The sequence below is a fragment of the Syngnathus leptorhynchus genome, chromosome 8, assembly GCF_054491065.1.
Source record: "Syngnathus leptorhynchus isolate UIUO chromosome 8, UIUO_Slep, whole genome shotgun sequence".
NCBI lineage: Eukaryota > Metazoa > Chordata > Actinopteri > Syngnathiformes > Syngnathidae > Syngnathus > Syngnathus leptorhynchus.
Window position 1 is genome coordinate 3,045,137 of NC_141202.1, and position 12,606 is coordinate 3,057,742.

The window sequence follows — 12,606 nt, forward strand, 5'->3', positions numbered from 1 at the left end:
CAGGAAATAGCTCTTTTAATAGGACATGTGCTGACTTAATGAGACGCCTGTCCTCTGTGGAGCAGCAGCAGGAACCTTTACCTCAGAGGAGAACATTAAAAGTAGAAATGATGACGACATGAGCGCATCAAGTGAAAATTGCAACAAGTTGTCGGAGATTCGCTTCTGCAAGATTACATGTCGATAAACAATTCAAATGTTCCTGGTCTTGGGAAGTGCGCAATTTTTCACTGGACATGATTTGACCCCTTTCAGTGACACTCACTTTACCGCAGACATTGCCAAGTCATCATTAAGCTCCAAGCAGCAGAAGTGGTGCTTCAAGGGCACGAAAAAAGTGTGAGCGTGATGTAGCCATCAATGTGATCATCTTAGCTGTGTTGCTGGCTGCATTGGCGGTGTTTTAAAAAAAAATAATTGGACAAATTGTCTACTTGCCTTGTTTTGCTCCTCGGTGCAAATCATGGTTCCTCACTCAACAAGCATCAGTTGTCTCCTGCGTTTCTCCACTTCCAACATCCTCTTTTGTTCTCAAATGGAGACTTCTTTCCGCTCCTTGCGTCTTGCCGCGCTCCACGGCACTGTTGAAATGAAGCTTTTTTTTTTTTTTTTTCCCAAATTCTAGGAAGTAACTGTGTTCTTACAAAAGTGGTGCAAAGCCGCACTGCCTCCTCTCGCTCTGTGTGCTTATGAGCGTGTGTGTGTGTGTGCATGTGTGTGTGTGTGTGTGTGTGTGTGTGGAGGAGGGGTCGTGGGAATCAGGGGCAGTCCCACGGTGACTCGTGTTATTCTTGGTGCTTGACATGTTCACAGTGATTTAAAAATATGGACTTTAACTCCAAAAAAGGATCTTAGCATAACAAATCTCGTGTGTGCGCATAGTTTAAAAATATGTATACACAAACAAATCTCGATGCGTATTGGATCTGACATCAATTATTTGCCCACCCTTAATTGACCTAGAGGACAATATTTGCGTTACTTAATTGAATTATGATTTCAAATTTATAGACAAATTTACTTTTACTTCAATTTGTTTCATCTAGTTTACTGAAGGTAAAACAAATCGGTTGAACTAGTATAGATATTTCATATATATCATATATTTTATTTCCTAATGTTCACAAATTTAAGGGTGTATTAAGGAGTGGGAAAATTAAAAGGTCTATTTGACGAAAGAGGGTTCAAGTTATGATGACCTGGCACGTTGAAGCATGCGTCATAACCTAGCAGACAAGTGCTGAAGATCCACTGCCAACATTGCAGTTATGGTACTTAGGAAAATGTTGGCAATGGATCCACTTTGCTGATAACAGTGCTTTGTTCTTTTTTTTTTTTTTTAACTACCAGGAGGGCAGGCCTTTATTGTTTTGTGTATTCTATATCGATAAAACCCAGTTGGGTATAAGAAAATGTAAATTTCCTAAATATTGATTGAAAATGACCATTTATTCGACTTAATTGCAATGAATGCCATTCCTTTAATGGGAACGTTGCCCCTTCCAACATGGCCGCTACGCTACGTTTCGTGTCTGCCGGAAATACAACAAAGACACGCGCCAAAGAATACGCGCTTGCGCGGTTATGTTTCAAACAAAACAGCGCCATTTTTGTTGTTGTAGTAATGTCAAGCATAACGTTAACTTATTCTTCACTCCTTGAGAAAGAAGAAAAAAAGCCCGTTGTTTGGATGGTGTGACGACAAAACCTTTACGCGGATTTCTAAACAGTCGTTCTAACTGGTAGATCGCTAGCGAGCTAGCTAAACCACAACTGGGGTACAAGAAATGGAAGACGCCCGTCAGTATAAGGTGAGTTAACTTACAATCGTGTTTTACTCAGTGAAAAAGGGCCACTAACTTTAATTAGTACTAGTTAAATGTGGTAGTAACTTACCTGTCTGTCAGCAGAGTGGAGCAAGGAAGAAGCTCTGCTATCAGAACAGCATGCAAAAGTAAGTTATTTTGTCAATAAAATGTGCATTTATTTTTAATCCTTTGAAAATATCGAGCTAAATATGTTCCTAATATTTCTAGTGCGCCGAAAGAAAAATGGAGAGGCAGATTGTCAATAGGAGATATTGACAGGATCTTTGATGACGTGGGTACGTTTTCGCCTTGTTGTTATTTCTGTTTGATGACTTGGGTACATTTTCTTTTGTTTTCCACGTTTGTTTTACGTCGTGTGCCATAATGGTTCTCTTTTAATGTGATCAATTTAGTTTACAACCGAACCATAAGATTCAAACTTGTAATGTGTCGATCTCTAAATTAAAGTCACTACAATCTGGTTATTTCTGATTGCATTTGATGTTTCATGTGTTTTTGTCTGCTCGAGTGACACAATAATCACATTATAAATTACATCTTTTCTTCATTTGTATCAATATTATCAACATTTGGTTTGATGCATTGATATTCATGTTCTGCACAGACTCTCCAATTCATGTACTCCCCTTAACTGTCCAACTCTCGGAGTCGGATAGTGAGGAAAACGATGTGGCCAGACGTGCTACGCCACAAGCTGTAAAGGCGAAACCTGCAATGGTACATAGAAGTCATAACACACATTTGGAGCTGGAATCTTAATAGGTTTGAGTCTTGCTACAGCAAAATAAATGCTGTTTGCTAGCTACTAGAGGTTAAAAATAATTCCGATTCGATTTTTGTGACAAACAAAAAAATATATCGTAAGTCAGGTCTTCACTCAACTAAAAATGTTTCCTTTTGTATCTTTAGTCTCCCAAAGAATTATTCCATCCTGCAACACGCTCGCCAAGTCCTGAACTAAACATCGGTAAGCGACGTGCACGTGAAGCTCACTAGGCTTTGTTTCAACATGGAACTTGCTCTCAGACCTTTTTTTTTTTTTTTTTTCCCCCCAAAGGACATGTGAAGACTTCCAGCCCACTAGAGGAGAACGCGGGGCTGAATTCAGCACAGGCAGAGACGAATGACAAAGGCGAAATGCTGTCGCCAATCCTCGGTGACTGTGACGGAAACGATTCTGCTACGATTACGCTGGCCTCTGACAAGTAAGAAGTGATTGATAAAAGAGTTTTTGTTTGGCTATTTCTTCACGCTGCTTGTCCACTTGTATGTTTTTGCTATGAGGTTGGGGAAACATGGTGAAATGTGAATTTAATTGACTATCCATCTCTTTCCAGCCATAAAGAAAGTCCCACTGTCAGTGACAAGAATTCCCAGAAGCAAGCATCAAGGTTGGTAGTTTGCCTTTTGGGTTGAATTAACCAGATTATAAATGAATAAAAAAAAAATGGTTAAAAAAAAACCCCAGATGAGTCTTCTTGTGCGGTCATCACGTCTATTTTTTGAATTTTATTAGCAAGTCAGCTCAGGAGGAGCCGAGTACGTCCACTGCTGAGGAGGATCATGAGGACGACGTTCACAGGAAGTCCACAGAGGAGAGCGTGCAGCTCCCCGTCAAAAAAAACATCTGGGCGTTCCTGCAGAAGGTTCGAGAATCCAGTCAGCTCAAAAACAAATTGTGAGTGAATTGAACCTTTCCCGATGAATCACATATGACATTGGATGGTATTTAAGGAAATAGTGACTTTGTAATGGCATAAATCCCAAACAATAAGATCCCCCATGCTTTCAGAAGAACCCCAACGCCGGTTAAAGCGCCCACACCCCCTTCCGAGGTTGAGGAGGATTTCCTGATTTTGGAGGACGACGAGCCTATTCTCTTTTCCATTCCCACCAAACGGACCCTTAAGCAGCAGCCGCAGAAAGAGTCCAGAAGTGACAAAAACGTGTTGACGGACAGCTGCCGGGACACGGAGCATTCAAGCAAGAATTTACTCAAAGAGCAGACAGCCCGCAAAAAAACTCCACAGAGAGAAAAAAAGAAGGAGCCAAACAATCGCAATACGTCGAACCAAAAAAATCCACGCAAGACGGCCGACGAGCAACCCCAAGCGGCGGCCGGCGGCTCGACAGATGACCAGAGCGTCCGGCCTTCATCCGAGGTGAAGACGTCTTCTAAAGCCAGACGAAAAAATCCAGAGAGCAGTGGGACGGCTGCGAAGGTCAAGCGGACTAAGGAACGACGTCAGGAGCCCAGCAGTGAACAGCGTCAAGCTGTTGAATTGGCAGGTAAGATTTTTAGCGATCATACAACAAGTTGGCTCGGGCAGAAAACATATATGTACTTTTATTTTGATTTAATATCCACTTTTCTGAATCATTAAAAACTGAAAGGAATCTAACCGCTTGTATTTATTTATTCATGAAAACAAAACAATGGTAATATAATACAATACATAGTAATTAAACGTTATCATATGTTCACCATTAGACATTGCTTTTTAATAAGTCGACGAGTGCGGGTTTTTTTTGTCCCTCAGATTTCGACTCGGGAAAGCCGAACCCCGCTGAGGATTCGCCGGCCACACCACTCGAACAAAACCATCAGTCCGATCCGAGCGAGAGTTCCCCCGAGTGGCATCAGGTGCTTGGCAAAAGGAGAAGAAACCCGCCCGGAAAGTGGTGGGTGAGCTCACCTCAAAACGAGGAGCAGCCCGAGGTGAGAAATGAGACTCCCCACGTCAAAAAGCCAAAAGGCAACCGGGGAGAACCGCCCAAGGCTGCGTCGGCGTCATCCTCCAAGGCCAAGGATGTCCTCAAAAGTACAACCAAGAAGAATGTGAAAAGCACCAAGAAGAGGGAATTGAAGAAGAAGAAAGCCCTGCTGAAACCATCTGCTACTGAGCTAACTCACGATATAGCAGAACAACCAGATCATCGGGAGCAAGAGGAATCCACGGATCAGGACCCTCCTCGGCTTTTCAGTCCTCCGGAATCCAATCGGCGAGACCACAGCCGCAACTCGGGTACGATACAAACACCCAAAGCCTTTTTCCGTCCGTCCAACCAAATTGTTTGTGTTTTGCAGAGCATCAAATACTCCAGCAAGTGTACCAGCGCGGCGGTAAGAAAACCTCCATCCCGCCCATCCAGTGGAGTTCAACCGCATTTCTCGAGCAGCCGTCGTTCAAACGGCCAAGAAGACCGCCCAGCGAGTGGTGGAAGGCCACGGTCACGCCCGAGGAGGCGGAGCCAGATCGGGCTCTTCATCCGAGTCAGGAGAGGCTCGACAAGAAAACAAAAGCCAGACGAAGCAGACCACCGTCAAAATTGCACGAGCGCGCCGACCGGGCGCTGCCCGGTCCGAGCACTGAGGACGAAGAGCAGACGAGGAGAGCGAATCTCATCGTGGACGTCTCCAGCCGGACCTCAGCCGTCAATAGAAGCGCCGCTCAGAGTCGCAAAGTCGACGCTCCCGACTGTGCGAGTCCCAGCAACGGGAGAACTTTTACTTTGGAACAAAATCGGGGGAGCCTACAGGATGACGACGCAAGTCCGTCACAGGTCATGTAAGGAAAGCACTGAGCCAGATGATCATTCTTGGTATGTTCGCCTCCTTTGCTCATGATTTTTTATCTTTTGGGGGGCCGGCGGCCAGATTACATAGCGGACCGGTGTCCATGATTGAACTGGACGGGCACGATGATGCAGGTAAATTTGATCCACCTTCCAATTCAATTGGATACTTTTATATCTGTTGTTAGTGATTTTTGGTTTATTTAATCAACACTAGTTCTGGTGTTAGTTAAGCGGCGACTGGTCTTCATTCCAGAACTCCCGTCGACCAGACTTCTCCACGCCGAGCTGTCCGTCGCAGACCTGTGTGCCCCTCCCCTTATGCCGTGCACCCTCCGGGCCAGGGACAAGCACGACTTGACCGAGTGGCTCCAACATCTGTTCTCCACCACCCTGATACGAGAGGTTAACAGGAGTAAGATCAGTATAGTTTTTTTTTTTTTTCTAAATTGGTATGTCTACTGTTATGTATTTACTGACCGACTAACAAATAGTGGTCAACGCAATAGCCTTTTATTTTTTACCAAGCACAAGAATTGTTCTTTGCAGACTTGTCAGTCTCCCCTGACCAGTTTGACTGGTACTGCCACAAAACTGGAACCATGGGCATCGTGGAGGACGTGCATCTTTCAAACTCCTCGCATGGGAAGATGCTGCTGAGCTCCTTCATGAAGAAACCTTTGTGGGTAGACCACAGCGCTACCATGGTCAGATTCCCCCCCTCGTCCAAATATTGTGGAAAAACAATGAATAAATGTGTTTTTTCTTTCCCCCCCCCCCCCCAAAAGGTATTTTTTCTACTCACGAGCTGCGTCAAGTTGAACATCGACTGCGTCGAAACTTTTGTGCACGCAGGCAATTCTTTCACGGTACCGTGTGGTAAGTCACTTTAGTTGCATTTGTTTTTATTCTGGGTTGGTTGCCAACAATTTTTAGGGTTTGAGTTTCGAACTAGGGTTGGAAACAAGCACTCTGATTTAAAGATGGATTTTTAATCGCATTCAATCTCATCACGTAAAGATTTTGCATTAAGCTCAGTTTTTAGGATTCATTTGGTGGTCTTTTTTTGCTTTGCCCATATAGGCCACGCCTACAGCATCCAAAACTTGACGGCGCAACCCGCATTCCTCTGCTTTAACAGGATCCTCACAGAGACCCCAGATTGAAGTGTCGGTCAGTCACAAGAACATGAACTTTTTTTTTTTTTTTTTAACAATTTGAGATACATTTTTTCAATGTGGATCTTTTGTCTTTGTAGACTTGCGGAATAAATATGTATACTGTTCATCAGTGCTATTCAATTAGTTCCTAGTGTTTGATACTGTGAATATAAAACTTGTGTAGCCTACCCCACATTGCTGATGTTGTTTTGAAGCGGAACTAGGAAAAAAAAAAAAAAAAAATCAAATCCCCAGCTGTTCAACTGCGGCGTATACCAAATCATCAGCTTTCAGAGTTTGCATTAAAACTGAAATAATTTTAAAATAAAAGGGCATCTTAAAAACAATGATTTAAAAAAAAAAAATACTGTCACTGTGACCTTGGCTCGGCAGCTTTCTATCCCTAAATATTATATTGTGTATGTTTAGTGTCGGCGTGTGTTAAAATTAAAAGTCAAGGAGTGTGCATCTCATTTATTTCATACCCAAACTTGCGCAAGCACTCACACACTCCTTAGAGCCAAGACGGCATACCATTAACCCTTAAATTAGAATACATAAATAAAAAGCTGTTTGCATATAAACACGCACCGATGTAACACATTCCAAACTGGTGACTGACAGTTTGTTGCCTCGTCCACGTTTCTTTTTTTTTTTGTGACATTTTTCTTCGCCTTCAATCTTTGCATAACCAAGCAGGAGCAAATCCTTGTGTAGCTGCATTCTATTTATAATGGCAAAAGATTTTTTTTTTTTTTAAAACATTCATGTGCCATGAAAACGATAAGAATTATAAACCAGGAATTTTCTTAATCACCAGTTGGACCAGTGAGGGGAAGGCCTACAGCCCGCCGTGCACGTCTAACAAATACAACCTGAAATTTTCCATATATATGTACAGTAATAAAAACCTTTGTCCGCCTGCATGGTATTTAACTTTCAAACAGCCCTCTGAGGACTTCATAGAAAAAAAAAAAAAAAGAATAATGAAGTGGCCCATGGTGGGAGGAAAAAAATGTTTCCCCACCCATCACAAAAAAAAAGAAAACTAGTCACTGTTACTGTTCTCAGCTTTCACTTGCTCTCTAATGCAGAGCGAGAGAGAGAATTAAAAAAAAAAAACAAGCAACTAAAGTGCTTGGTTAACCAGCTTTGAAAGCTCTGCCATTTTTTTTGGGGAACAATTCACAAACTATGTCAGGAACATTTTTCAAGGTGTCTGTTAATAGACGTGTCAGTAAACAATACAATGAAAGAACTCTCCCTTGTTGTTAAGTCAATTGAGAAGAGAGCAACTTATTATCGCGGATGGCTTTTCTGTAAACGTTTCTGTTGGGGAGTCCTTCTAGTTACTCTTCGTCGGCGCTCTTAAACATGAGGATGGCGTTATAAATCTTCAGGGCGGGGCCCAACTTGATGGATAAGATCTTGACGATGTCCGTTTGGGTGAGTAGCAGAAAGGCCTCGCCGTCTATTTGCTAGAGGAAAACGACAAAATGAAATACATTTCACCAGGAAACATTGAAAATGTTGCCTTTACCTCTGTTTTAAATGTTGCAGCATGTTCTTTACACCCTGGGAGTCCTTTCACAAAACTGGACACCTGGTTGAAGAACATCCAATAAGGTAAGCAAGCCCATTCCACACTGCATTGACACACAAAAAAAAAAAAAAACCTGACCTCCTCCGTACTCCATCCCGCCACTCTCTTAGCGGTGAGGCCCAGAACCTCAGGCAGCAGTTGACAGTGTTTATCCCAGCATAGCGCCACCCGGTGGGTGGGAGCGGTAGACACGCCGGGGGAGAACACTGACTCGTGAAGGGCTTGCTGGAGGGAAATGGAATCTGGGGATGCTGTGCCGAGGGAGTGCCAGAGACATTTTAGTGAGCCCCGTCGTGCAAGTTGTCTGCATACTTAAAGGACACGAACCTTTACCGTCACCAGACTCTTCTTTCACGTAGTGCATTTTGAGATACTTGGGAACCGAAGCGATCCTGAAAGCAACGATAATAGATCTTAGAATTTCATTCTTGATGGGTTTTTGTGTGACTTATTTCTTTTTTTTAACCTTTTGAGTCTGGTTCCATTCTGGTTTTGCTCACTGGCACCTCCCAGTGGCTCTGGCTGGCTACTGCGGACTGAAATCTCAGCCTCCACCTCGAGTGGTTTCCTAGCAACAGAGACAACTTGAGTGTCAGGTACAGGCTTCATTGTCAGAGAGGAGCACGATCGGGACGGACCTGGCGTGGGAGTTGTCGACTGCCTCGGGCTGTTCCGGCGCGGAGGCGGTCTGCGTGGGAGTAGTCGGGTTGGGTTCGGGGCGGCGCCCGCGGGGGAGGGCGCCGCTGAGCACGAGGGGTCGCTCGCCGCTGAGACGGTCCGGGAGCAGGCTCTCTTTGTTTAGATTCATCTCCGAGTAGGGACAGCTCACCTGACTGCACATGGCCAGACTTAAGCTGAGTCAAATGAATGAAGCCATTCCCAAAAAAAAAGATCTCAAATGAAGAAAAATCAAACAAGACTAACGTGTAATGTGTTCCATAACGTGGTCCTCTGATGTGGCCCACTCCGTTGCATCCTGGGGTGGGACATCCCTGTCCTGGAGGACTCACATCGTTAGTACCTGGGAAAGACAATTGCAGAGAAAAAAAAAAAAAAGTTTCCATTTGCATTTTGTTGGATACTGACAGGAAGAGTAAGATAAGTTTCTCACTGTTAGGGTGCTGCAAAGAGTGTCCAGTCTTATGACACCAGCCTACAGGATGCAGGTCGGGGCAGTCGGTCTCCACCCAGAAGTCGTAATCTGGATTCCAGCCATCGAAATGGATCTAAAAGATGGTGAACGGTGCTTGAGTGTGATTTTGAGAGTTGCCGTGCATTTTTTTCTACCTTAAGCCGGTGGTCTTCCGTGTCTGCGATGGTGGCCACACGAATCAGCATGGGGTTCCTCCTGTCTACGGCTTCCAACTTCATCCCCACCTGGAAGCCGTGTGAAGGTCTCTGCAAAAAAAAAAAAAAATTGTTAAAACACTGTTCGCTCTAAACTTTTTTTTTCTTTCTATACTGAAAACACCCTACCGGTTTGAAAGCCCGAGCAGGAGCAGCCTGTGTGCCCGTCTCTTCTAGATATTTCTCCCAGGAGAAACTCTTAGGTTGCTTATATTCTGGTGAAAGCAAATTAAAAAAAAATAAAATAAAAACCATTGTCCTGGAGTTTTGTTAACAACAATTTTTTTTACAGTGACTGCAGCATGCGTTCCTACCATTTGTAACTTGCGATGGGTTAAAGAAAAACTAATATCGAGCTACACAAAATTAGATACACTTGATCAATCCAACTATCTGTATCAAAAATTCTCTTGCCTTTTATAATACGTTTACAGCTAAATATAGCCATGCCTCTTATTATTATTATAATGCAGTGCACTGAAAATGATATTTGTGTCAAGGCAGAATTTTTGATACCTTCTTGTGTTGGATCGTATTCCAAATGTGAGTCCAAAATAATTCAAGTGAGTGAGTGTTTATTTGCTAAATGGGTATATTTTAGAAGCAAAAGACAAAAGACGCATTAGTTTCCCGTTCAAAATGTTTTTGTTTTTTTTTACACCAAGGCCCTTCCTTAAAAAATGATACAAAATATTGTGCTTCTTCAAAACTCTTCATCGAGGTCAGGAATAGGAATATCATTTTAAAAAATGCAACAAAAAAACAAAAACACGTCGATTCCAACCAAATGATACCCATTTAAGAAATAGCAATGAAAAAGTGGCTTAATTGGGATTTTGTTTTTTTTTGGCCCTTCAGAGTCAAATCAACATGTTAAAAGCAAGGCAAGCAGGCAATGATGAATTAGTTTGGCCTTACAGAACAGCAAAAGTAGTTGATACTGACCCACGTGTGTCTTGCTCTGTGTCTTACCAGCTGGAGTGGTCAGAGTGAGCTCGGTCTCCTCGCAGTAGCCTACCGGATGGATGTACGGACTGCTTGCGTCGCACCTACGCCAAAAAAAAAAAAAAAAAAAAGGTCAGTCGCCGAATCAAATGTAGAACCGCCGCAAAATATCAAATGATTTCATCTCACCAATAATCGTACGCGTCGTCCCAGTTGTCAAAATGAATGAGAAGTCTGTTGTCCACCACGGCTGCGATGGTTGCCACGCAGATCAGCGACGGGTTCTTCCGGTCCACCGCCTCCAGTTTCATGCCGGCTCGAAATCCGGAGGGAGTCACCGACTTGAAAGGGCGGATAGGGGTCGGAATGACAGCCATTTGGCTCGGGATGCTGACCGGGCGCCACTCACGGTGTTGAGGCTCTTGAAGAGGTGCTTGGGGGCCAGTTGACCTCTGCAGTTTTTCACGTACATGCTCCAGTTGAACTCTCCGTCCTTACAACCTAATAGTCAAATAGATGTTGATTTCCCTCCCTCTCAAAAAAAAAAAAAAAGCCTTGCGTCTAAGTGACTACCTTTGGGCAACAATAATTTGTGTCCATTTTTCTCACACCAGCCTGCCGGTTTCAAATCCCACGAATCTGCGTTGGCCCAGAAGTCGTAGCACTCCGGGTAGCCGTCAAAGTGAAGCCTCACTCGATAGCCTTGGATCTGTCGATACGGTTTCGGTTCACGCTCGTATCGTTTTTTGTAGGAAACGTCGGACTAAACAAACGTCTGCCTTACCTCTGCCACGGTGAGCACGCAGAAGAGAGACGGGTGACACGGATCCAGACCCTCCAGCTTCATCCCCACCTTAAAGCTGTTCCGGCTTTGAGGAACCGACTGATACTGCGGGATGAACGCGCACGATTGGTCGAGAGCTTTAAAGGTAGGTGAAGATTATTATATATATTTTTTTTTACCTCTTTGAACAATTTGACAGGAGCAGCGATGGCACGTTCCTCCTCCAGGTAGGCCGGCCAGCTCCATGCTCGTTTCTTGTTGGGTGGGGCCGTGGCTGTGGGGGCGGGCGGAGCGATGACGCAAATCGAAATGAACGGCGCTGGCAGTAGATAACCACATTGTCTCCTAATTGGCTCATTTGAGAGCTCAAGTGCTGTTAATTAAAACTCGGGTAATGGACCATGATGGTTTGTAAATTGAAGCGTAAATAAGCAATGTTAGCGTTGATTCTAGGGAGAATTTTTTTTTTTTAAGAATTTATAGACACGCCCTTATCACGGCAGCACACAAAACGTACCAAGTTTGGCTATTTTGGCTCCTCTCCTGCCTTTGGTAGTTTTGGCTTTCTCCTGGAAGAATAGAAAATTGGTGACCACGTTGTCACACATGGTGGTTGCAACTCTAAACTCTGAAAAGCGGACGTTTCTTACCTCTGGTTCCTCTTGGTTGTCTTCCTCCTCATCACCAGAATCCATATAGATTTTTCTCTTTTTACGCACGCGTTTACCTAAGGTCTCGCTTTCAGCAACTTGGCACTCCCGGGGCTCTCCAGGAGATGACCTGGACAGGAAAGTCATAAAAAAAAAAAAAAAAGCTCATCAGAAACAAATGCAGTTCACAAAGAGGTAAAAAAAATAAAAATACATGTGGGCATTGGAGTTGTACCTTCCACTGGTTGGCTGGGCACAGTTTGGGCTGCAGAACTTTCCCTGGAGGAGAGAATCTCGGGCAACTTGACCGCCGCAGGTTCGGCATTGAGTAAGCTCCCCGTTTGGGCCGACTTCCACACTTGGACCGACTTCCACTTTGGGACTTTCAAGAGTGGGGGTCTCCTCCAAAGACAAGACAACAGGTCCAGCGGCTGTCGAAAAAAAAATAAAAATAAAAATGGGTGGGAACGGGCAGGGCAAATACAAAGAACCACTCGAAATTATATTACCTTTCCCTTGAGTGGATACCGGCTGAATATTATTAGCTGGTGCCGGTGCCGGTGCTGTTTTTGTCTGTGATTGACCCTCAGGTGGAGGTGTGGGACTGTGAGATGGCACCGGGTCCTCCTTTTTAGGCGCCGGCTGCTGCCCTTTCATTTCTACGTCTGTCACAATCTCCAGTGTGCCAAACTCTGTCATGCGGAACTAAAGA

The 12,606-nt window shown here is 44.0% G+C and overlaps 3 protein-coding genes across 12 annotated transcripts in view; 1 reads left to right on the forward strand and 2 right to left on the reverse strand.

The window, feature by feature from the left end:
- Window positions 1-2,068, reverse strand: part of LOC147051908 (uncharacterized) — a 4,735-nt gene extending 2,667 nt beyond the window's left edge. The window contains exons 1-2 of one of the 2 annotated variants that reach the window (XM_085918487.1): window positions 1,897-2,068; window positions 439-581 (exon numbers count right to left, since the gene is read on the reverse strand). The gene's annotated coding sequence lies outside the window, so the exon portion shown is untranslated. Of the gene's footprint in view, window positions 1-438; window positions 1,874-1,896 lie in introns of those variants that run through there. The other variant, XM_085918488.1, reaches the window with a different exon arrangement.
- Window positions 26-7,318, forward strand: LOC147051909 (uncharacterized). 3 transcript variants are annotated; one of them, XM_085918469.1, is made up of 16 exons: window positions 26-1,811; window positions 1,908-1,954; window positions 2,037-2,104; window positions 2,434-2,546; window positions 2,739-2,796; window positions 2,887-3,034; window positions 3,167-3,220; window positions 3,346-3,507; window positions 3,625-4,118; window positions 4,370-4,855; window positions 4,918-5,398; window positions 5,488-5,540; window positions 5,662-5,820; window positions 5,955-6,112; window positions 6,194-6,284; window positions 6,489-7,318. In XM_085918469.1, the coding sequence occupies exons 1-16, from the start codon at window positions 1,788-1,790 to the stop codon at window positions 6,569-6,571; spliced, it is 2,679 nt and encodes an 892-aa protein (XP_085774595.1). In that variant the 5' UTR covers window positions 26-1,787; the 3' UTR covers window positions 6,572-7,318. The 3 variants fall into 3 exon arrangements, with proteins under 3 accessions (XP_085774595.1, XP_085774593.1, XP_085774594.1); XM_085918467.1 differs by having other exon boundaries at window positions 108-1,811; window positions 3,622-4,118; XM_085918468.1 differs by having other exon boundaries at window positions 109-1,811; window positions 1,911-1,954; window positions 3,622-4,118.
- The window catches only part of l3mbtl1b (L3MBTL histone methyl-lysine binding protein 1b), an 8,956-nt gene continuing 3,330 nt past the window's right edge, over window positions 6,981-12,606 (reverse strand). For 3 of the 7 annotated variants that reach the window (XM_085918472.1, XM_085918476.1, XM_085918477.1), the window contains exons 3-22: window positions 12,404-12,599; window positions 12,130-12,325; window positions 11,895-12,024; window positions 11,762-11,813; window positions 11,424-11,518; window positions 11,245-11,349; window positions 11,034-11,169; window positions 10,870-10,961; window positions 10,650-10,801; window positions 10,461-10,564; window positions 9,645-9,730; window positions 9,456-9,566; window positions 9,280-9,394; window positions 9,093-9,189; window positions 8,807-9,016; window positions 8,635-8,736; window positions 8,496-8,560; window positions 8,247-8,419; window positions 8,106-8,168; window positions 6,981-8,043 (exon numbers count right to left, since the gene is read on the reverse strand). In XM_085918472.1, the coding sequence (XP_085774598.1) occupies window positions 7,915-8,043; window positions 8,106-8,168; window positions 8,247-8,419; window positions 8,496-8,560; window positions 8,635-8,736; window positions 8,807-9,016; window positions 9,093-9,189; window positions 9,280-9,394; window positions 9,456-9,566; window positions 9,645-9,730; window positions 10,461-10,564; window positions 10,650-10,801; window positions 10,870-10,961; window positions 11,034-11,169; window positions 11,245-11,349; window positions 11,424-11,518; window positions 11,762-11,813; window positions 11,895-12,024; window positions 12,130-12,325; window positions 12,404-12,599 (2,409 nt within the window). In that variant the 3' untranslated portion in view covers window positions 6,981-7,914. The remainder of the gene's footprint in view (window positions 8,044-8,105; window positions 8,169-8,246; window positions 8,420-8,495; window positions 8,561-8,634; window positions 8,737-8,806; window positions 9,017-9,092; window positions 9,190-9,279; window positions 9,395-9,455; window positions 9,567-9,644; window positions 9,731-10,460; window positions 10,565-10,649; window positions 10,802-10,869; window positions 10,962-11,033; window positions 11,170-11,244; window positions 11,350-11,423; window positions 11,519-11,761; window positions 11,814-11,894; window positions 12,025-12,129; window positions 12,326-12,403; window positions 12,600-12,606) is intronic. The other 4 variants (XM_085918474.1, XM_085918475.1, XM_085918478.1 and 1 more) reach the window with 4 other exon arrangements.